At 38.6% G+C, this 22,060-nt stretch overlaps 1 protein-coding gene across 1 annotated transcript; it reads right to left on the minus strand.

Moving 5' to 3' along the window:
* Positions 1 to 1,310: 1,310 nt before the first annotated feature.
* LOC143391149 (NXPE family member 2) lies at positions 1,311 to 11,333 on the minus strand. The gene is made up of 6 exons (XM_076843738.2): positions 11,308 to 11,333; positions 10,836 to 10,941; positions 8,544 to 9,232; positions 4,106 to 4,167; positions 2,234 to 2,449; positions 1,311 to 1,846 (listed from the first exon to the last, which is right to left on the minus strand). Exons 1-6 carry the CDS (start codon positions 11,331 to 11,333, stop codon positions 1,311 to 1,313), a joined length of 1,635 nt encoding a protein of 544 aa, XP_076699853.1.
* Between the last annotated feature and the right edge of the window lie 10,727 nt (positions 11,334 to 22,060).

Below are 22,060 nucleotides of genomic sequence, written 5' to 3' on the forward strand. Positions count from 1 at the left end.
TAATTCACATAAGCAATTAAGGATGCAATGGTTGGAAGTAATTAGATATTTTAAAATATCCTGTAGGAAGAATTAGAGCTAATGGGTAGCTCAATACAGGGAACACATTTTTTTTAAAAAATATGAGTTCCCTTATTTAGAGGAGTCTAGTCTTAAGCTGTACAACTTGGGCTTTGTCCTGATGGTATAGCATTACAGTGCTACTTCCTCCCACTTAGAAACATAATCCAAACAGGAAACTCATCCTTGGTAATAATATTCCAAATTTTTAGAAGTAGAGTATATGAATGGAAAGGGTAGATCCTATTATGATAAGAGGAATATTTAGAGAGAAATCTTATGAAGTGATATGAGGACCTCTAGAGGGGATACCATAACACACTATCACAGTCAGCAAGTACTAGGGTGTCAGGTCTATACACTTTCATAATACTAAGTTGGTTTCTTTCAATGAATGTGTGGGTTTGAGATTGTGATCCATGAGTCTTAATGGAATCTAGAGAACAATTGGTTACAAAAGTTCAAGTAATTTTTCTAAGAAGAAGATATTTTTTTGAGGCCATTAAGCTTTCTCCTATAAATCTCATGTTTTTTTTCTAAATTTGAATCATTTAGACTATGCATTCTGGCTTATACATTTCTTCAAGTTATGGATGATGATGATTGTCTATTTATATATCAGGCTCAGCATTAGGTTTCCAGGCCTTTAAATTCATTTTCCTCTTCACAGTAGCACTATTCACAATAGCCAATTGGTAAAAACAACCCAAATGTCCATCAACAGATGACAAAATGTGGTATATACATGCAAGGGAATAACAAGGGAATAACATTCATTCTTTTAAAAGAAGGAAATTCTAGTACATGCTACAGTAAGGATAAATCTTAAAGATACTGTGCTAAGAGAAATAAGCCAGACACAAAATGACAAGTATTTTATGATTCCATTTGTATAAGATATCTAGAGCAGCCAAATTTATAGAGACAGGAAATGCTATGGCAGTTGCCAGGGGTTGGATGTAGGGCAGAACATGGTGTTATTGTTCTATAGGTAAAGAGTTTCTGTTTGGAATAATGAAGATGCTCTGAAGATGGGTCATAATGATGATTGCATAAAATTGTGGATGCACTTAACATCACTGAACTGCATACTTAAAAATGGTTGAAATGGTAAATGTATACTTACCTACCATTTAATTTCTTTTACATTTGGTTTCCCCATGACTTCAATTGTGCTAAACTATCCTTGCAGTATGTATGAGATCATCTCTAGAGAATGGCTAGGATTGTTGTTTTTCTGTATTTTTCCTCTAGCAAATGTAGTTTAAAAACATGCCTATCTGATTTTCAATAACATAATCAGGTGGATGGATATTATTAGTGGAATATGCAATTGTCATGTCCCAAGCATCAATAATACCCACATTGAGATCCACAAAAATATCCTTCATGATAAGATTCTGAATATAGCCATGAAAGTCACTAAACATCTCAGTATTTTCATGTATCTCCCTGGTGTTTTCAGTTTTAAGTATCACTTTGGTCCCCGGGCTTCTCAAAAATAAACGTTTAATGGCTTTTTGAATATTGATGGCCCTACGGATAAAAATGTCGATGGGAAAGGGTCTGAAGTGTTGGCCAAGGGTAATGACAATTACCACATCATCGTCTCCTGGCACTTGGTCAATTTCCTGTTGGATATACTTTTCATTTCTCACAGAGTACAGCTTTTCAGTAACAAATGGATGACTATGTTTTTTCCACTGAATCAAAATTTTTCTTTCAATATCCAGAAGAACATGTGTTTTAAAGAACCCGGTTCCTGGATGATCAAAATATTTTAAGGCTGATGAAAAACAAATCAATAAATCTTTTAACAAAAGGAAAATGTACAACTTAAAAATGCATACAGCTTCTATAAAATCTAACCAAGATCTTTTCTAACTAGAGAATTGCTGTTTAGGCAAAGTAGAGAAGTTTATCAGATGCATCACAGTTTTAACAAAGTTTTTGAACTTTTTATCAGCATACATAAAGAGGAAAAATAGTGTTAATATCTGTAATTAAAAAAATAAGATTTAACTTTCTATAAAAAACTCAAAGCCAAAAATTTGGCAAACTTAACATAGTAACAAAACAAAGACCAGAAGAGGAAAGCAAAGAATCCTAATTATTATTTTTAAAATATTCTTAAAAGTCAACTATAATTTTAAAATAGAAAGGAAACACATACTTTTCACAACTTTTAGAAAATAATTCATCCACTGGCGCAGTGTTGAGTCTCCCAGGAGGTAAATAAATTTCGTTTTCAAGCAGTCACTTATATCTTGCATTGTATTGAACTTGATCTGTTTGCAAAATGCTGAAATCCAACTTCTCTCCAACGTGTAACCACTGGGGGAAGGATTCTTCATTCCAATCTGACATTTCTTTTTTATGTTTTCACTCTCTGGCAATAAAAATTCCCATAGTAAGTAACTTTTATTACCACAAATTATTTTGGAAATACTTTGCTCACTTTTTGCCCTTTGTTTCCTGTTCTCCTCTCACCCTCTTTTTCTCTCTCTGCCTTCTTTTCTTCAATGAAATCATTTTAAAGAAATAAATTAATAGCTCTCATTGGATAGTTTTTCTTGGAGTGAGGTCAGTTTTTTTTGTGCCTTAGTAATGGCTCCCTGGGCTCCACCTTTCCCACCAAGACCACTCAACTGTGAGATGGTTAACAAAAGTCAGGGTGAGATGCATGGTAGTAAAACAGCAGGGCTCAGTGGTTCAGCTGAATATTTCACCCAGGACATTGTCCTTGCTGATAAGACTCCTTCTCGTCAAACCACTTACCCATGAAAGAACCATGAACACATTTATGAAATGAGAGTCACACATTGTTTATTTTGTGGGTCCCAGAATCATATTCTCTGGTTAACCAATAAACCTTGATGTCTAATTATATCTCAAACTGAACATAATATTCTCAATAGGGTCTGACTAAAACAGAAAAACAAGCAGGGCCATGACTTCCTTGTTCTGTTAAAATAGCCCAAATTGTATTCAACTTACACTGTACCTTCACTCCAGTAAGATTCTGAGACCGCTTCTATATTTGCTACCTAAAAGCATATCTTTGTCATCTACTTACATTGTTGGGATTTGAGGTCTAAGTTTAGGAATTTACATTTATTCAATTTGAATTACATCAGATTTTTGGGGGGGCTCCAAACAATAACAGTCAGTTACTATCTTCTAAGAAATTGCCTGACCTTAGTAGAAATTATTGTCCAGGCAAGATGGAAATCTAAAAAAAAAATGTGTAGCGAGAACTTGAGCGGTCAAGAGTCTCAGAACTTTCCTTGATATAAAAGTTGGGCATAGATGACAGTTGCCTAGGCAGAGGAAGGATCTTTTTCACAGACTGTGAACATTAGGTCTAGGTCCAAGGTGTTTGGCAGAGATCTTTGCAAGCTCTAGATTCCCAGTAAACATTTGCTGAATGCACACACACACAAAAAAGGTAATTGGTAAATGTGTAACTGTTAATTGTCATAATGGAAGTCATTTGCTTCACTGAAATTCACTTCCAGTATAACAAGAACATCATTTTACGAATGAGCTGACTTTGTGATGACTGTGGAAGTTCATGTGATAAAACTGGAAAACAAAACAAAACACAGAAATTGCTAGTGCATAGAATGTTAAGTGAGAAGATCTGGCTGAAAATTAAATTAGAATCCATCAGAGAAATTTCCTAACTCTGAATGTGTGCATCTCATCAACGGATGTTTTCGTATAGCACTGGCACCCAACTACTGGTTTGGGGGGAATAAACCTCAAGTTCAAATACAAATGGTCTGTATATTTTGAGACAGGGCAACTGAAATTAATGGTTTCCCCAGACTTTTCCAGCTGACTCAGGATGAAAATTGGTTTAAATTGACATGAAAATCATTTGTAGTAAGAAAATTCCTTCTTTAAAGACTAAGGTGTTTGATATCATTTGACCCAGGAAATAAAATATCAAAATGGTTAAGTTAGAATAAATGTGTCAAAGAAAGAAAGTCCTTCAGAGGGGTAAATTGTGAATCTGGCAGTCAAGAGCACACAGACTTACTGTTACATGGCAACACCTTGATGGAGTTGAAGTTCTTCATCATTTCAACTCCTATTTTGGAACTTCAAGAAATGAAAAAATAAGTTAACATCTGTCCAGATATTAAAGTAAGAAAGAATCACGGTTTTGGATGGATTGAACCACTCTTAACTCTCTGAAAATGCTTTTTTTCCCCAGTATTTTGATATTTAAGATATTCTGGGTGAAGTAAATGGATCAGAAGTTTGGAAAACTTTAGAATTTATGATTTGCCCTCCAAATGCAATAAATTAAACCTACCTATCTGACCATCCTTTGATTTTTGTCTTTGAGGCGGTTCTCTACCACAAGTAATCTTCTTCACCTTTGCCAAGTGTGGTGATTCAGGCCCTCCTCAATCTTTCACTAGGCCAGTGTTTCTCCAACACACATAAAAATTACCTGAAGTACTTACTGCCAATCAGATCACTGAACCTCAACCCCAGAATTTCCGATTCAGTACTTCTGAGGTAAACCTCAGAATTTATCATTCTAACAAGGTCTAACAAGGTCAAGCTATGGGCCCAGGGCCATTACTTTGAAAAGCCTGTCCTAAATTTTATCTTTTGGCTCCTTTGGTTTGGCTCAACCTCTCAGCTACCTGTCTTATTCTCCTATGTGAATCTTTCATAATCTTTCACCATCAACCCTCAGGATAAAAACCACTAGCATGCCACCTCCTATGAGTGTCTACCTCTCTGGTTTCATCTGCAGCCGTTCCTCGCCTTCTCAAGTCCCTAAGAGTCTGTTTTCCTTTGTCTGCTATCTCCTTGACAGCAGGAACCATGTTACTCTATCATTCACTGTAACCTTCCAAGGGGCCAGCACAGTAGGTGTCACCTCCAGGTATCAGTCTTAACAAATATGCTGGTGAATCTATGTGATAAAATCAAATTCATTTAATGAGGATGAAAACCACTGGGGGAAGGTAGAACTTCCAGAACAGAGTCATAGGTATTTCCAGGAAATATATAAGGAATATTTTCCAAGATTGAGGACAACTGCTTGAATTTTAGGAAAGCAGTTTTAGGTCAACTGAATAATATAACCCCCTCTGAAGGGGGTCATACTCTGGAGAAATGAGAGGCCCTGGGACTAGGGAATGATAACTTCATGGTGGTGGAAACCCTGGGAGACAGTGCTATGGTCCCCTGACTTGAAAAATAAAGTAGATTGGGGTTCCAAATACTACTCTGCAACTCACTAGATATGTGACTTTGGCCAAGCTATTTAGCATACTTGTCTTTAAATTCCCTTGTCTGTAAAATGGGCATAATAACAGTCACTCAAGAATATTTTCCTGAGGATCATTAATATGAGAGAGGCATATAGCTCAAAGACTGACACATAGTAGGTATTCAAAAATGATAATTATTCAATGGAAAAAATTGGAAACTGATCAAACATTCTTCTTCATCTGCCTTGGATAAGGTTGAAGATAATGAAAGAGACCAAAACCTGATAACCTTGTAAATTTGGTCACTAAAACCAAACTTTGATGATGTAGTAAGATTAGGATTAAAAATATGTATCAATGGTATGAAGGCATTCAGTTTAATGTCTTCTGTCTTTGTGATTGTGTACACGCATCATGTTTTAGAAAGAAGTCTATAAGACCATAATAGTAACCATGAGACTTGTGAAATGTGTTGGCTATAATGATATCTCCTTCTGTTGTAACCCCATGTTTATTTTCTTATCATGATTATCCATAAAACTCTGTTCAAAAGAAAAAGACTTGGGCTGGGGTTGTAGCTCAGCAGTAAAACGCTCATCTAGCATGTGGGAAGCCCTGGGTCCAATCCTCAGCATCACATATAAATAAACAAAATAAAGGTATTGTGTCCACCTACAACTAAAAAAAAAGATAAAGAAAAAGAAAAAGACTCTTATCTTTGAAAATGTGACTAACTAAGGAGGTAACATTTCTGATTCTACAGTTAGGGTTGGAAGAGAGAACCCTAGTAAGGAAATTGATTTACTAGAAAGGAAAGGAAAACAGGCTTAGTACCTAGATTCTTGGAAAAGAAAGACACCAGAGAATCTGGCTTGGGCCCAAGAAAGGAGCAACAGAAAGGTCCGTGAGAAGTTCTTGGTTGTATAAGCTTGTGTGAAGCCAACTGTACTTTGCATATGCACTAAGCACTCATGAAGAGACTCCAATTTCTACTTTCATGCAGTGGGGTGGGGGGTATGGAAACTGATAGCTTGAAGAGAGCGGGGTATCTGGGAAGGAAATGTGTCTCTTGGGAAGTAAATCATGTTACTGTCATGAGTACAGCTCACTTCAAAAGCATGATTAGGACTTAAAAGATTTGCAGATCTTCCAGACCAGGACTTTGGCTGAGATACAGCTAGAAGACTGTGGTTCTTCCAACTCAAGCTACGGTGAGGACTGCCTCAAGAGAGATCCAGATACATCCAATGGGAAATATGGAATCAGACCCAAGTGACCCCTGCCTACCCTGAGAGTCCTTTATATTCATGACCAGTTTTCCTTTGTTTATTAATTTAAAAAATTATTTGAAAAGATCAGTCTTTTTTTTTGACTGAGCCATAGGATAAAGAGATTTTTCTATACCTTAATGGGTAAAATGAGAAGCGAAGATGAGGTAGTGTTGAGGGAAAATCTCATAGAGATGTAGTCAATTATATTTTACCCCCTGTGTCCTCATGGGGTGTGAAATGGATTTTTAACTTGAATTTCCAGGTTATTATTCTATTCAGTTTGCTCTTCTGAACATATAACAGAAAACCAAGGCTTTTGTATAGCAGGTAGTTCCTGAGTGATATAACTAAAATCCCTCAAATTGATCCAAAAAATAAGTGTTCTGCCATCCAATAAGTTTGGGAAATGATCTATTTCTTCCTGACAGGATATTTAAGTTAAAGTTTCTGATGAGTTCTTCTGCAAAATAACCTAATTTAATAATTTTTCAAAGATGTATATTTCACTTATTCCTTCTTTCAATGCACCCTTAATGAGAATCTTCTTGGTGTCATTGTGCTGGGCCTGTGAGACATATTGTTGGCCCTCCATGGCTTCCTGATACCCAGAGATGGCCTGAGGTTCTGCCTCCCTTGCAGATGGTTCCTGGAACATTCCAGCATGTTCTTGTCTCAGGTCCTATTTCTATTCATGAAAATGGTGTTTCCCACAAAATTTGCACACCTTGCTCTTTCACTTCAGGTTACTACTGATCAGGCCTTATCTGATCATTATGTTTTAGAACAATTATCAACCATCACATTCAAATTCTTTACTTTGATGACTCACCTGCCACAGATTTATTTATTTGTTGTCTTTCTATCCCACTAGAAGGTTAATTTCCCACACTTAGAACTTTGTCTAGAATACAGAAGGGGATGACTATAAATTGAATGGATGATTAAATGAATGAATGAAAGAATGTGAAAATAGTTAACAATTATTGAATCTCAAAGTTTATATTTAGCCCATTTTGTAAAAATAGAATTGAAATTTTAATAGTGTAATACATGTTATGTTGTGAAAGAACAAAATGCAAGAGAATAATATAGGGTTAGCCCTTTCCTCTGTAATACAAAAGGCTTCCTGGAGGATGTGCTTCCTAAACCAAGGATTGTAAAATGCAAGAGTTGAGAGACAGTGTATTCATTCATAAAATAAAAGGTGTTCAGTTTGACTGACAGCAATGCAGCATAGAGTGAGACAAGAGGCTGCAGAATTAGGCAAATTCTTGTAAACCTAGTTTGAATTTCATCCTTGGTTCCAGGTGGGATGTGGAGGGGTCACCTTAAGGGTTTTAAACAAGGAAAGTAAAAACATTTTCATTTTGGAAACACTAGTTAGAAAATAGATTGGAGGACCTGATTGGGAGCAGAGAAACCAGCTCTGGAGATTGTTGCAATAATCTAATTTTGAGGTACTTTGACAGCCTAACCAAGCTTAGAGGCAACAGTGATAAAACAGAAATGACTGGGTTTAGGAGACGGTTAAGAGGTACAATTTACTGAATTTGATGAATCATTAGATTAAAGGTTAAAGTGAAATAATGATAATATTCACCTTTTTGGGAAATGGTATATATTAATAGTGAGTAGGATTTATATTCCATGAAACACAGTATAGAAAATATTGACTTATAAAAAAATGACTGAATCTGAAAGTATTTATAAACGCTGGAAAACAGTAAGTATACACGGTACAGGGTACTTTGGTGGTTAGACTCCTTTCAGCAAATAGTTCTAGAGGTGACCTGTAAAAGCCCTGTAAACACACTACCAGATGGGCTGACTATGCAGGATGGATCTGATTATAATTTAGTCAGCATCAATTGATATAATAAAGGAGCTTGATCACACAAAGCTATTAGACAAAGTTTGCTCTCACCTGAAGCCTACCTTTGCTATCCCTTATTGTATTTAAAGACCTGTTTACCTGTGGAAGAGCTTCCATTCTTCCTTGGTAAGATAGGAAACTTTTCTATTCTTGGTGTTCATGAGAGTCAGGGCCTCACAGGGAACATGCCGAGGCCTCAGGCAGTAGAAGGCTTCCTGGTCTCGCGCATCCAGGTACTGGCACAACTCAGCACTGGTGTTTAGGACCAGGCCACATTCAGAGAGGACCAGGGTGGTGCCATTAGCAAACTGGCCTGTGAAGACCACTCTGTCATAGCCTTGGTTCCTTGCCCTCCAGAGAGCCGACACCCCTTCACTGGGGTGGATGAGCAGGAGAGACAGGGAGACCTGGCCCTCCCAGAACAGAGTGAAGCTGACAAGGTAGGTGCCATTGTGGAAGTCTGTCACCTTTCCTGAGGCGCCTGCCTTCAGGGCTGGGGAGGACATCCTGGCCCTCAAAAAGTCCCCTCCATATTCCTTCCTGCGTCCCAGGTGGTCCCTGGCCTCCAGCAGGATATCCAGCTGGTCCCCCCTGCAGTATGTGTCCCTAGGGTTGAGGAGGGTGGCTGTGCTGTGTGTGGCACTGGTGGTGGTGTCCTCATGGGTGAAGGGTCTGGGCGGGATCAGCTGGTCTAGTTTCCCCAGGATCTCCTTTATTCTCAGCTCAGTCTCTGTAGGTGAAGTTTCCCCTTGTTTCTTGGCAATACGGTTTCTCAAACTGAATGAGAACTGAAGGATTGAGGAGAAAGGATATATTTACTACCAACAGATAATAAGGCTTGCTTTTCAATATAAATTAGCATGATTCATTTTATAAATTTCCACATGATTAAGTTACATATCAGTGATGAGTTCAAACTAGTTTTCAGTTATGAAATTACAGGAATTGATTTCCAGGTAGTGTGACTTCCTCTGCTGCCAACAGATGGTTTCTTTTGGGGGTCATTGGCTTAAAAAGTAACTGGATAACCTTAGGTCTGTTTATTCTACAATATATAGAAGCAACATCTCCACTTACATCACTATAATGGACCTAGACCTAGACTACTCATAGCTAACTTTATCTTCTCTCCTCCAAATATATTTCTCCCAGTGTGGTAGGAGAACTTCAATAAACGGCATCACCAGCCAAGCAGTTGTACAAACCTGGAATATAATGCCCGGTTAGCCCCAACTCCTCCCCTCCCACAGTCAGTCACTCTAGCTGACAATTCCATGTTAAATCCACTGACTTTTCTTCCTCTTTTTTATTAGGACCTTATTTCAAGTCACCATTACCTCTCAGATCAGATCACCAAATAGTCTTTCTTTACTTAGTTATTTATCATTCATTAAGCATCTACAGTATGCCAGATACTGTTCTGAGCACTGAATATACCAATAAATTAATAATATCAAAATCCTTGCCTTCTGGGAGAAAAATATAGACAATAATCAATGAACACTATAAATCAATCAATTGATTATATAGTATAGTGAAAGTGAAAAGTATTGCAACATAAGAAGTCAAGCAGAATAAGAAGAACGCAAAGAGGTTATATTAAGGCTGATTCTAGCATTAAATAAAAAGGTGTACTAAATGGTTGGAAGCAATATCAGTTAAGAAAAACTGCAGAAAAGGGAAATCTGAGAAACGTTAACTTGGCTACTCAGAAAATAAAAAAATAAAAATTAAAACCCTTCAAGAAGATAGAGGACTGAAATAGAGATTTAATCGAATTAGAATCTCCAAGGCCAAGGGAGGAGAGAACCTTGAGTGGGATGCTTGGCAGTGCCAAGTGGTACAGAGATTCACCTGTCTCCAAAACAAACAATAATAGGGCATATAATATCAAAGGACTAGTGCTGAACAGAGAACCCTCTCCTCCACATTCTCAGGCTAGGATGATTTGTTTTAAATATTTCTTCCTTCCTTCCTTCCTTCCTTCCTTCCTTCCTTCCTTCCTTCCTTCCTTCCTTCCTTCTTCCTTCCTTCCTTCTTTCCTTCCTTCTTTCCCTCCTTCTCTCTCTCTCTCTCTCTCTCTCTCTCTCTCTCTCTCTTTCTTTCTTATACAAGAGGTTGAACTCAGGGCCCACTGAACCACATCCCCACCCTTATTTTATATCTTATTTAGAGACTGGGTCTTACTGAGTTGCTTAATGCCTTGCTTTTGTTGAGGCTGGCTTTGAGCTTATGATCTTCTTGCCTCAAACTACCGAGCTGCTGGGATAAGGGGGGTGCACCACTGTGCCAAGCTTAACTTTGGTTTCTTGTCCTGGTAATGGAGAACATTCAAACGAAGTCACTGTGACTATCTATGAAATTCTGAAAAAATTCTAAAACAATTCCTACCTTTGTGTGGCCTTTTGAAGTGAAGTAAATGACCCCCAAAACTAAGATAAACATCAACATCAGCATGCATTTGTGAGCAATTGCATTTGGAAACAATAGCAGTATCCTAGAAGATGAATAATCACATTAAATCAAACCAACATGATGTATCTCTGTACACTTTGGTTCCTCCTTAGTAACTTTCACACCAGGGTAATGTTGTCCTGTGTTTGCAGAAAGTTAATTTATGTCTGGAAATCAGAAGCAAAATTCCTCCCTGAGGCAGGAATATAACTATTTGAAGGACTCTTGGCTGCTTACTCTCAGGTTAATTCTCCAGGTATGGAGGCCCATCAGGTCACACCTTCTTCTCTCATCCAGGACTTGGTATGGACAGCAAGGAGTTGGCAATCAGTCACTCAAAGAGATACGTTTCTTTGCTGCCCCCTTTCCCTGCCATTAGAGCTTACCAGTGAGGTCCAAAGGTACGCACCTATGGATGACTATCTGCTTCAGCATGTTCTCAGATTCACACGTACCAATTTCAGCTGTCCAAAGAGTCTGCTTGGTCCAAGAGGTCTTTGCATTTATTTCAGGGTTGGAGTTTCCTCGTAAGCTTCATTGATTTCTCTGAAGCCACAGGAAGCTCTGAAGTTTGCTTTTAGAGAAGAACATCTCAGGGCAGGGCAGGCTCAGTCACCCATGACGGAGGCTTCAAGTACTCACACCACGCATTTCCCTGGCTTGTGCCTTTGTTTGGTTGTTATGTGGGATCAGTCAGTTATGCCTTGTGTGACAGAAGCACCTAGAAAATTGGAAAGAAGAAAAACACAAGTCCTATCCTATTTCTGAGCACCTAAGAATTGATCTAGCTGGCTCCTCACAGTATTTGGATGCTTTCCTTATACATCTCCTTATATAAGGGCTCAACATCACTGGTTTTATTAAGCATTATGACAATAATGGTTTAAATGAAATCTCAGGCATAAGGGGAACCATCAATAGATCTAAATCCTACTGCAACCTGCCTAAGGTAAGAATCCAAAAGGGTAAACTCTAAGGATGTAGGTTTCATGACACTTGTTATGGTTTAGATATCAGATGTCAACCAAAGCCCATGTTCAGAGTGAAATTGTTACATGAGAGGACTTGTAAACTAATCATTGACTTAAGTGGGCAGTAACTGTAGGCAGGTAGGGTGTGGTTGGAGGATTTAGATTTATATTTTATATCCTCCTTGGTGAGTAGAACTCTCTCTGATTCCTAGTTTCCATTACCTTCTGTCATAATATTCTGCCTCCTTCAGGCCCATGGCCATCTACCAATCATGGACTGAATCTCTGAAACCATGAACCAAAATAAATGTTTCCTCTTGTATATTATTTTTGACAGGTATTTTGGTCACAGTGATGAAAAAAACTGACTGAAACATAGGAGAAAAAAATCGACCTGTTTTTGTTTGTTTGTTTGTTTGTTTGTTTGCTTCATTTTAGGATTGGCTTATTTCACATGACATGATGGTTTCCAGATCCATCCATTTACTGGTAAATGTCATAAAATGATTCTTCATTATGGCTGAGAAATAGTCCATTGGGTATATATACCACAATTTCTTTATGCATCATTATGTATTAGACAAAGGGGAATACAGGGGAGGGAAAGGGATAGGAGAAGGAAAGTCAGTGGAGTGAATCTGACATAACTTTCCTATGTACAGATAGGTAAACACCACAGTGAATCCTACTTTATGGGGAGCCGCTCCAGAAAGCACAATAAGTCCAAATTTCAAACCAAAAGAGAGCTTTATTTACCTGGCCAGGGACTGTCACCCACCGTGAGACTCAAGCTCTGTGGGAGGACAGCAGCTTCCTGGTCCATCTAAGGAGAACATAAGGACAAAAACCACAACTCAGTGACTTGCATATCGTCACGTAAGCTAGCCAATCACAGAAATTAGAACATTAATAAGTGGGACCTGTGGGCTCTAGGCAGGACTGGACTTTTCCATTCAGCTAGCAAGCGATGAAGAGAAGCTTAAAAAAAAAAGCATTAGTTTTGCAGTTCAGTTGACCACAGTCCTGGATTCAAGCAGGTCCAAGTTCTATACTGAATTTGGGTGGGGGTCAACGGGGCAAGAATCTACTTCAAAGTCATGTAGACCCACAACGACATTCAAACCCAGAATGTAGCTCATCACGACCACTGCTGCATCCAGAATAGGGTCTAATTTGTGGGGTACAAAGTACAGAAAAATATTTTTTATGAGAAAACAACTTTAGTGTCTATTTCCTAGAAATGGGTCATACAGTTTTCACTTCACAAAGAAGAGACAGTAACAAAGAAACTAAGATGGAGTTTCTATAGTCACATCTTTTTACTCAAATGACTACAGTTACCCTATTCCCATAATCCCAGCAAGGTGGGAATTGTTGCAAGTGACTAATGAGACTCTACCAGAGCAACTGATTTACACACTCAGTACTAGTAACTTATTTGATGCCTACTTATAACTACCGTTATCTTATGGCATATACAAACATTTTCATCTGTCATTTTACTAATATCTATAAACCCTATGTCCTTTATCCTATGCAAGGCTATAAGATCAAGTTGCTATGCTAATATAACCTTATCTATACCTATATTAACCCACTTGCTTACATATAACTATACTGACATACTGGCTTATGCTATGGCTTAAATCCTATGTTTTACAGTTATATGATTTTTCTACTATAACTGAGACTTATTCCTGGTGAACTTATGTCTTACATTACTTATCTATGTTATCTTATTCCTACAGTCTTCTATGTTTTTTGCTTATTGATTATCTATTCTGTTTTGTCTTATACATATAACCTATATTGATTATATTGATCATTTCACACCATAACATTACCATCTTGTACAACCATAAGAAATTAATTTAAAATAATAATAATATCTGAAAGGACACTCACAGGCTAAGTTCAAGGACCACATCACACACCGGAATGCCACACAAGAGATTTTATTGTGGTAACACGAGGCATACCTTTGACAAGGCTGTCCCTCTGAGGAGACCAGCAGCCTGTTGGCACTCACTGAGCAGCTTTATATCCCGCAAGAGGAATCTCATAAACTGCTTAGGAGTTTAAGCTGGGTGAGGTTGATCGTATTTTTTTTTTTTTTTAACCAGGCACATGTTCTTACAAGAAGTTAACAGCATTGCCTCAGAATCAAAACTTTGGAACCTCGAGATAAAATGGCTTTCAACCTAAAATGGTGAACTTGATGGCAATATTTCTCCCTTTTTGTTTTTATAGATACCTGGGTGGGGTTGATGATCTTTCTTCTGTGGCTTCTTCCTGTTGGTTAGGGACAAAGATTTCATTCCTATAAAGGGGGTTAGGGAGGGTTTTAGGTGGGAGCAGAGTCTCTGGAGTTGGAGTAGTTGACAATGAGTTGTATGTCTCGGTCTTGGGTGTCAAGGGCTGGTAGTCTTTGTAGCAGCCTCTTCTGATAGAGAAGAGTTCTTTAGGAATCAACAGGGAGCTTCAGAGGTCCTGTGAGGGTTGCCATGTAGTGAGACTGATCTGTAAGGAGGGGCTTCAAAGGAGGAGGTCATCTACATATTGAAGAAGTTTAGATTAGGGGAGTGGGAGGAAAGTTCCCTAGAAAGGGTTTGGCCAAACAGATGGGGACTATCTCTAAATCCTTGGGGTAGGACAGCCCAAGATAACTGGGTAAAGATATGAGTGTCTGGGTCTGTCCAGGTGAAGGGGACAATGTTCTGGGATTAGGGGTATAAGGGAATGGAGAAAAGGTATCTTTAAAATCCAAAACTGAATAATGAGTGGTGCATGAGGGAATGGTACACAAGAGTGTATATGGGTTGGAAACTACTAGGTGAATGGGGATTATGATGGCTGTATTAATGATGCAAATATTCTGTATGAGTCTGTAGGATCTGTTTGGCTTCTTGACTGCTGGGATGGGTGTGTTAAAAGGGGAGATTGTTTTGTGTAGGAAGCCTTTTTGGAGAAGATCAGAGATTAAAGGTTTGAGACCCCTGAGGCTCTGGAGGGAAAGTGGATATTGGGGTTAAGCTGGGAAATAGGTAGAGTTCTTGAGATGTATTATCAAGGGAGGGTGGCGGGCAGCTATGGAGGGGTTTTGGAGCCCCCAGATTGAGGGATCAACCTCTGATGCAGATAAGGGGTAAGAGGGGCCCCCAGAATGTGTCTGGAGTACTAGCAGGAGGGAGACAGAAGGCAAGCTGGAGTTGAGGCAAGACTCAGGAGTGACGGTAATGGAAGCTCCAACTTTGGCTAGGAGATCCCTACCTAAGAGAGGAACTGGGCAGCAGTGATAACCAGGAAGGAATGGGAAAGGGTCATGCCTGGAAGATGCAGTGAAGCAAAGGGGTTTGTAGGGGCTGGTAAGGTAGTCCTCCTACCCCCAAATAGAGGAACGAGATAGAGAAGTAGGTCCCCCAAACTACTTTAGGACCGAGTATGTGGCTCCAGTGTCCAAGAGAAAAGAGATGGGCTACCTGCTACCACAATGGTCACCCTGGCTCCTGAGAAGTGATGGTAGTGGTCAGGTAAGGGGATCCCGGGCTTCTCAATCACCTATTGCCAAAGATCTGCTTGAAAGGTTTCAGAGCCAGATGGCCTTGCACCTCTTGTGTGTGAGAACAGTGACAACCCAGTCTCCTTCCTGATGGCATTTGGGACATGACCAGGAAGGTTCCAGGGATTCGGGCACACTCTGGCCCAATAACCCATTTAACCACATTTGAAGCAGGGGCCAGGGGGTCCCCCTAGCTGCTTCCTTGGGAGCAGGGATGCTCAAGTGCCAGTGGTTGGGACAGGTTGGAAGGCCTTGGCCGGCATCTGGTATTTATGTTTACAGGCCTTCTCATCCCTCCCATTATACACCTTAAGAGCCACTGCCAGAACCTCTGCTTGGGGAGTTAGGGGTCCCTTCTCTAGGCTTTTGAGTTTAGTCTTAATGTGGGGAAGCTCTGCGAGAAAAAGTAGGTGGTAGTAATGGCCTCCCATCTGGGGTTTCAGGGTCTATATTGGTGTTCTTAAAAGGGCCTTTGTAAGATGTCCAATAACATTCAGAGTTTTTCATTTTGGTCCTGAATAACTTCTGGAGTTTCTCATAGTTAATAGCCTTATGGGCCAGTTTTCTTGTCCTGCCATGAATCAGGTAATAAATTTTTTCCTACTAGTGATCTGTCCAGATAAATTGTAATCCCAGGTGGGGTCATAATCATGGACTGCCTCAGTACCAATTGGGTTAGCGGGGAAGGTTTGGTGGATGTCGACAACATAGTTTCTGGCCTGTTTCCAACCTTGCCTGCGTTCCTCAGGTAGGAGGAGTGTGTTGGGTTGGATCATATGGATGTCATGGAAAGTAACATGGTAGGACTGGGTTAGGTACTGGAATTCCTTAATGTACCCTGAAAGATTGGAGGTGAAGGACCGTAGCTTCTTTTGATTTGGGAGAGGTCACTAAGGGAGAAAGTGATGTGTACCCAAACAATTCCCTCTGACCCTGCTACTTCATGAAAGGGAAGCAGAGGTGTGGACTGCATAGAGGGGTCCCTGTGAGAGTGAGAGTGAGTAATGGGTGGACTGAAAGTAGGTGAGGGGGGTCTTGGAGGAATTGGAGCAGAAGGTAGAGAATGGTGGGGAGGGGTTTCATCGGCAGGGTCAAAGTCTGGGGTTTCAGGAGAATCCTAAGGTTGAGGTGAGAGATTTTAAAAGCAAGCAAAACCTGGGCCATAAAGCAGGAAGAGCAGAGGGATGGTTTGAAATGAGGAAAAGAGAAGACTGGAACATAGGGGATCTTTTTCCATTTCCCTGAGTGCTCACAAAAGTTAAAAAGGTCCCCCAAATATTGGGATCCATAGTGCTGTTAAGCAGCCATTTGGAATCATTGTCTAAGGTAGAGAGGGGCCAAATTTGGTTGCGAAGATGAAATTTTTTCTGTACCTTTAAGCCAGGAGTAAGGCAGAGTGAGTCTAAACTTGCTAAAAGACAACCCAAAGGGGTGCCTGAGGCGATGGCAGAGGTGGCTGTACCCATGGCAAGAGAGAGTCAGTAGGGAGAAGCAGAGCCATCTCTCTGTGCTCTCTTATACCCAGTGAGGAAGAGCTAACTGCTCTGGGAGTAGTCACTACCTCAGGACGGTAGCTGTGGCTAAGGCCCATAGGGGTTCTCAATGCCTGGCACCAAGGGTTTTGAGCTGAAAGAGTAATGAAGACCCAAGAGAGTGATCTTTTGCCAGGGGTGAGACCTTCCTACCTTATGGACTAAGTTGACTGTAGGGATCAAACTGTAGCTCTGAAAGCTGTGATTGGGAGTGCAACAGGAACCCTGGGAGTGCTGGACATTCAAAACAGTCACTTCTTGGGACTCACAGGGCGTTTGAGTCACCCAGAGTCAGGGCCCTTTACTGGAATCAGCCAGTGGTGGATGATAAGTGGAGTCTCAGTGAAAGGAAAGGCGAGTTCACATGAGGATGGCCTAGGACAGAGTATGGGATCACAAAGCAGCTCAGATCCCCAAAGGCAGAGCAAGGTCAATGGGAGAGCCCATCCAAGCATGGGTAAATGGTAGAAAGATCAATATTGGGAAGCAAGCAGGGGATGGGGAAAAGGAGAGGTAGTGGAATAGGATATATTTCCTGCTTGTATAATTATGTCAAAATGGATTCTACTGCTACATGTAACTAAAAGGAATCAATTAAAAAATTGACTGAAACCACATTAAAAGTGACAACTGATCATAGAGATGCTATCTTCCAGGGGACCTGTATCCCCCATGTCACAACTAACCTTATTTCCTTTGGATATAGACCCAGGAGTAGGATTTCTGGATTATATAGTGGGGCTGTTTTTAATTGTTTGAGGAATTCTGTATTGCTTTCCCACTTGCCATACTAATTTAGATGGCACAGCAGTGCACTGGGGTTCCCTTTTGTACCCGTCTTCATCAACACTTACCTTTGTCTTTTTTATAACAGCCATTCTAACACAGTGTGAGGTGATCTCCACTGTTACTTTAATTTGCATTTCCCTGATGATTAGTGACATTGAACATTTTTTCATACAGGTATTGGTCATTTATATTCCTTCCTTCAAGAAATGTCCATTTAAGTCCTTTCCCCATTCTCTAATCAGATTATTTCACTTTTTTGTAATTGGCTTGAATTCCTTAGATATTTTGAGTATTAATTCCCTATCAGATGTATGGATTGCAAATATTTTCTCCCATTTTGAGACTATCTTTTCTGTGTGGAACCTTTTTAGTTTGGCATAAGTTTATCTATTTTTGGTTTTGTTGCTTGTGTTTTGGGATAATATCCAAAACACTCAGTGACCAGGCCAATGTCAAGAAGACTTTTTCTGTCAAGAGATAAATATGTTGATTTCTTTCTGAGCTCTCTATTCTGTTCCATATCTGCCTGCTTTCATGCAAGTACCATGCTATTTTTGATTACTAGACCTTTGTAATAGATTTTAAAATTAGGTCATGTGATGCTTCCAGGTTTGTTCTGTTTACACTTAGGGTCTTTGTAGTTCTGTCTAAATTTTAGGATTGCTTTTCTATTTCTGTGAAAAATATGAGTAGTATTTTGGTTGGAATTACATCAAATCTGTAGACTGCTTTGGATAATATGGACATTTGAACTGTTAATTCTTTTGATTCATGAGCACACAGTGTTTTTCCAATAATTTATATCTCCAGTTTCTTTCATTAATGTTTTATAGTTTTTACTGTGAAGATCTCTTACCTACTCAGTAAAGTTTATTCTGAAATATTTTTTCATTCTATCATAGTGGTATTATTTTTCTGATTTATTTTTCAGATAGCTTATTGTTAGTGCATAGATACTCTACTAATTTTTCTATTTTAATTTTATATCCTACAACATTACTGAATATTTTTTTTAATTCTAACAGTTTTTGATGGAGTCTTTATGGTTTTTAATATGTAAGAGTGTCTCCTTGAAAGAGATAATTTTACTTCTTTTTTTCTGATTTACATGACCTTTATTTCTTTTTCCTGTCCAATTAGCTCAGCCAAGGACTTCCGGCAGTGTTATATGAAGTGCTCAGAGTGGGCATCCTTCTCTTGTTCCTCAGCTTGGAAGGAAAACTTTCAACTTTTATTGTATTGAGGTACATTCCTTCTAAACCCAACTTGTTAAGAGTCTTGATCATAAAAGGATGTTGAACTTAGTGAATATTTTTTCTCTGTCTGATGGTTTTCACCCTTTATTCTGTTAATGTGCTGCCTTTCATCCACTGCTCTGTGTATGTGCAACTAAACTTTTCTCCCTAGATAAATTCCACTTCATCATGGTGACGCATCCTTTTAGTGTGCTGTTGTACTCAGCGTTTTGCTGAGATCTGTTCTATGTTCAACATGGATACTGGCCTATAATTTGTCCTTGTCTGGCTTTAGAAGTATAACGCTGGCCTCATAAAATGCTCTTGGAAGTATTCCCCCTTCATCAATATTTTGAAAGAATTTGAGAAGGTTTTACATTATTTCTTCTTCAGTGTTTGATAGAATTCAGCATGAAGCCATTGACACCTGGGCCTTTTTTGGGGGGGAGATTTTTGTTTTCTAGTTCAATCTCTTTATTATAGATCTAACTAGACTTTCTACTTTTCCATGCTTCAGTATGGGTAGTTTGGGTGTTTCCAAAAGTTCATCCATTTAATAGAGGTAATCCAACTTGTTGGCATAAAATTGACTATAATATTTTATAATCCATTATGTTTCTATGATATCAGTTGTACTGTTTCCTTTTTTATTTCTTATTTTATTTGAGTTCTTTTCTTTTTCCAATGAAAATTTATCAAGTTTATTTGTCTTTTTTAAAAAAAATCTTATTTTTTTTGGTCTTTCTATTTCTTTTCTAGTATCTGTTTATTTTTTTGCTGTTGTGATCTTTATTATTTCCTGCTTTCTACTCTCTTCAGGCCTACTTTGTGATTTTTTTTTGGATGAGTAATAGTAAATTTTTGGGGATTAGTTCTCTATGATAGTTAATTTTAGATATCAAGTTGAGTGAATTAAGGAATACCTAAGAACTGGTAAACCATTATTTTTGTATATGTCTGTAAGGGTGTTTCCAAAGATTAGTGTGAGTAAGTGGATAGAAGGGGGCAAATATGTTATCAATGTGTGGGGGCTTATTCCAGTCAGCTAGGAGCTAATAATATAGGACAATGTCTCTTGGAGCTAGGACATTGCTGTTCTACTATTGTCTTTGAACATGAGAACTCCAGGCTTTCCAGTTTTGGACTTGAACTCTTTCACCCAGCTTCCCCCAAGGTTCTCAGGCCTTCAGCCTTGGACTGAGAATTTCACTATCAGCTTTCCTGTTTTGAGGCATTTCAGACCTGTACCAAGTCAGCTACAGGTATCCCAAGTTCTCCAGCTTGCAGACAACCCATTGTGAGACATTTTGGCCTCCAAGATTGCATGATAGAGTCCCTAATAAATCTCCTCTCATACAGTCAATCATTCTATCTGCAATTTTACATCCTTGGGTTAAACCAACTGCAAATCAAAAATATTTAAAACAAGAATCATACTAAATTTTTACACTTTTATTGCCATTATTATTGTCATCATTTATAATATAACAACTGTTTATATATCATTTCCATTGCATTGTTAGCTATGTAATCTAGAGATGATATATTGGAGCATGTTCACAGGTTATACACGAAGCCTGCACCATTATATATAAGACACTGAACATCTATGAATTTTAGTATTCACAGGGAGTTCTAAAACTATTCCCTCTTAGAAATCAAGGGACAACTATGTGTATATATATATAGTTGGTTCTGTCTTTCTGGAGAACCCTCATACATTCTCCATTTGCTTAATTTTTTCTAATTTCTCAGCTGATTCAGAACTCAGCCCAAAGGACAAAATCCTATTTATTAGAAATCATTTTAAAAAATGAATAATTTTTTCAGTGTGTGCCAAAATTGCACTTGAGTTTTTTGTTCATCTTCTCATTTAATTCTTAAACTTGGAAAGTTATAAAGCATTATTCCCATTAGGGTCTGAAAATAGGGAGACTAGACAAAATAAAATAATCTTATTATACTTCTATTCTCTATTCCTGTATCCAAGTTGAGAAGAGGATGGTACAAATTTATTGGTTTTTGTACCTTGAACCAACCTTACATCCCTGGAATGAAATCCACTTTATCATGGAGCATTATCTTTTTAACGTGTTTTTGTATGCAATTGCCAGTATTTTATTGAGAATTCTCACATCCATGTTCATCAAAGATATTGGCCTTAAGTTTTTTTTCCTTGATGTATCTTTGTCTGGATTTGGTATCAGGGTAATACTAGCTTCATAGAATGTGTTTGAAAGAGTTTCTCTTTTTCTATTTCAAGGGATGATTTGAGGAGGATTGGCCCAATATTCCAACATATTGTCTTAGAAACTGACTTCCTTAACAAGACTCCTAAAACACAAGAAGTAAAATCAAGAATCAATAAATGGGATGGAACCCACCTTTTAAAAAGCTTCTTCACAGCATAGGAAACAATTAAGAGTGTGAAGAGAGAGCCTACAGCATGGGAGAAAATCTTTGCCACCTGTACCTTAGATAGAATATTATTTTCCAGGATATATAAAAAACTCAAAAATCTTAATGACAAACAAGTAAACAACAAAAAACCAAATAACCCAATCAATAGATGGGCAAAGAAATTGAACAAACACTTCACAGAAGAATACAAATGGTCAACAAATATGTGAAAAAAAGTTCAACATCTCTAGCAGTTAAAGGAATGCCAATTAAAACTACACTCACTTTAATAAAAATGGCAATTATTTAGAATACAAGTAGCAACACATGTTGGCAAGGATGCAGGGGAAAAGCTGCACTCATATATTGCTGGTGGGACTGCAAATTGGTGCAACCACTGTGTAAAGCAGTATGGAGATTCCTTGGAAAACTTAGAATGGAACCACCATTTAATCCAGTTATCCCACTCCTCCGTATGTAGCCAAAGGACTTAAAATCAGCATACTATAGTGACACAGCCAATCAATGTTTATAGCAGCTTGATTCACAATAGCTAAGCTATGGAACTAACCCTAGGCACCCATCAACAGATGAATGGATAAAGAAAATATAATATACACACACAGTGCAATATTACTCAACAATAAAGAACAGTGAAATTATGTCAATTGCTGTT

Source organism: Callospermophilus lateralis, chromosome 2 (genome assembly GCF_048772815.1).
Source record: "Callospermophilus lateralis isolate mCalLat2 chromosome 2, mCalLat2.hap1, whole genome shotgun sequence".
Classification (NCBI taxonomy): Eukaryota; Metazoa; Chordata; class Mammalia; order Rodentia; family Sciuridae; genus Callospermophilus; species Callospermophilus lateralis.

Excerpts from the sequence above, each read along its gene's own strand:
- LOC143391149 (XM_076843738.2), bottom strand. The coding sequence starts at position 11,333 with ATGCTGAAGCAGATAGTCATCCATAG. Across the intron at positions 9,233-10,835 it reads CTTCAAAAGGCCACACAAAG|TTCTCATTCAGTTTGAGAAA; the intron begins GTAGGAATTGTT and ends TCAATCCTTCAG. Across the intron at positions 1,847-2,233 it reads TTTTCTAAAAGTTGTGAAAA|CCTTAAAATATTTTGATCAT; the intron begins GTATGTGTTTCC and ends GTTTTTCATCAG.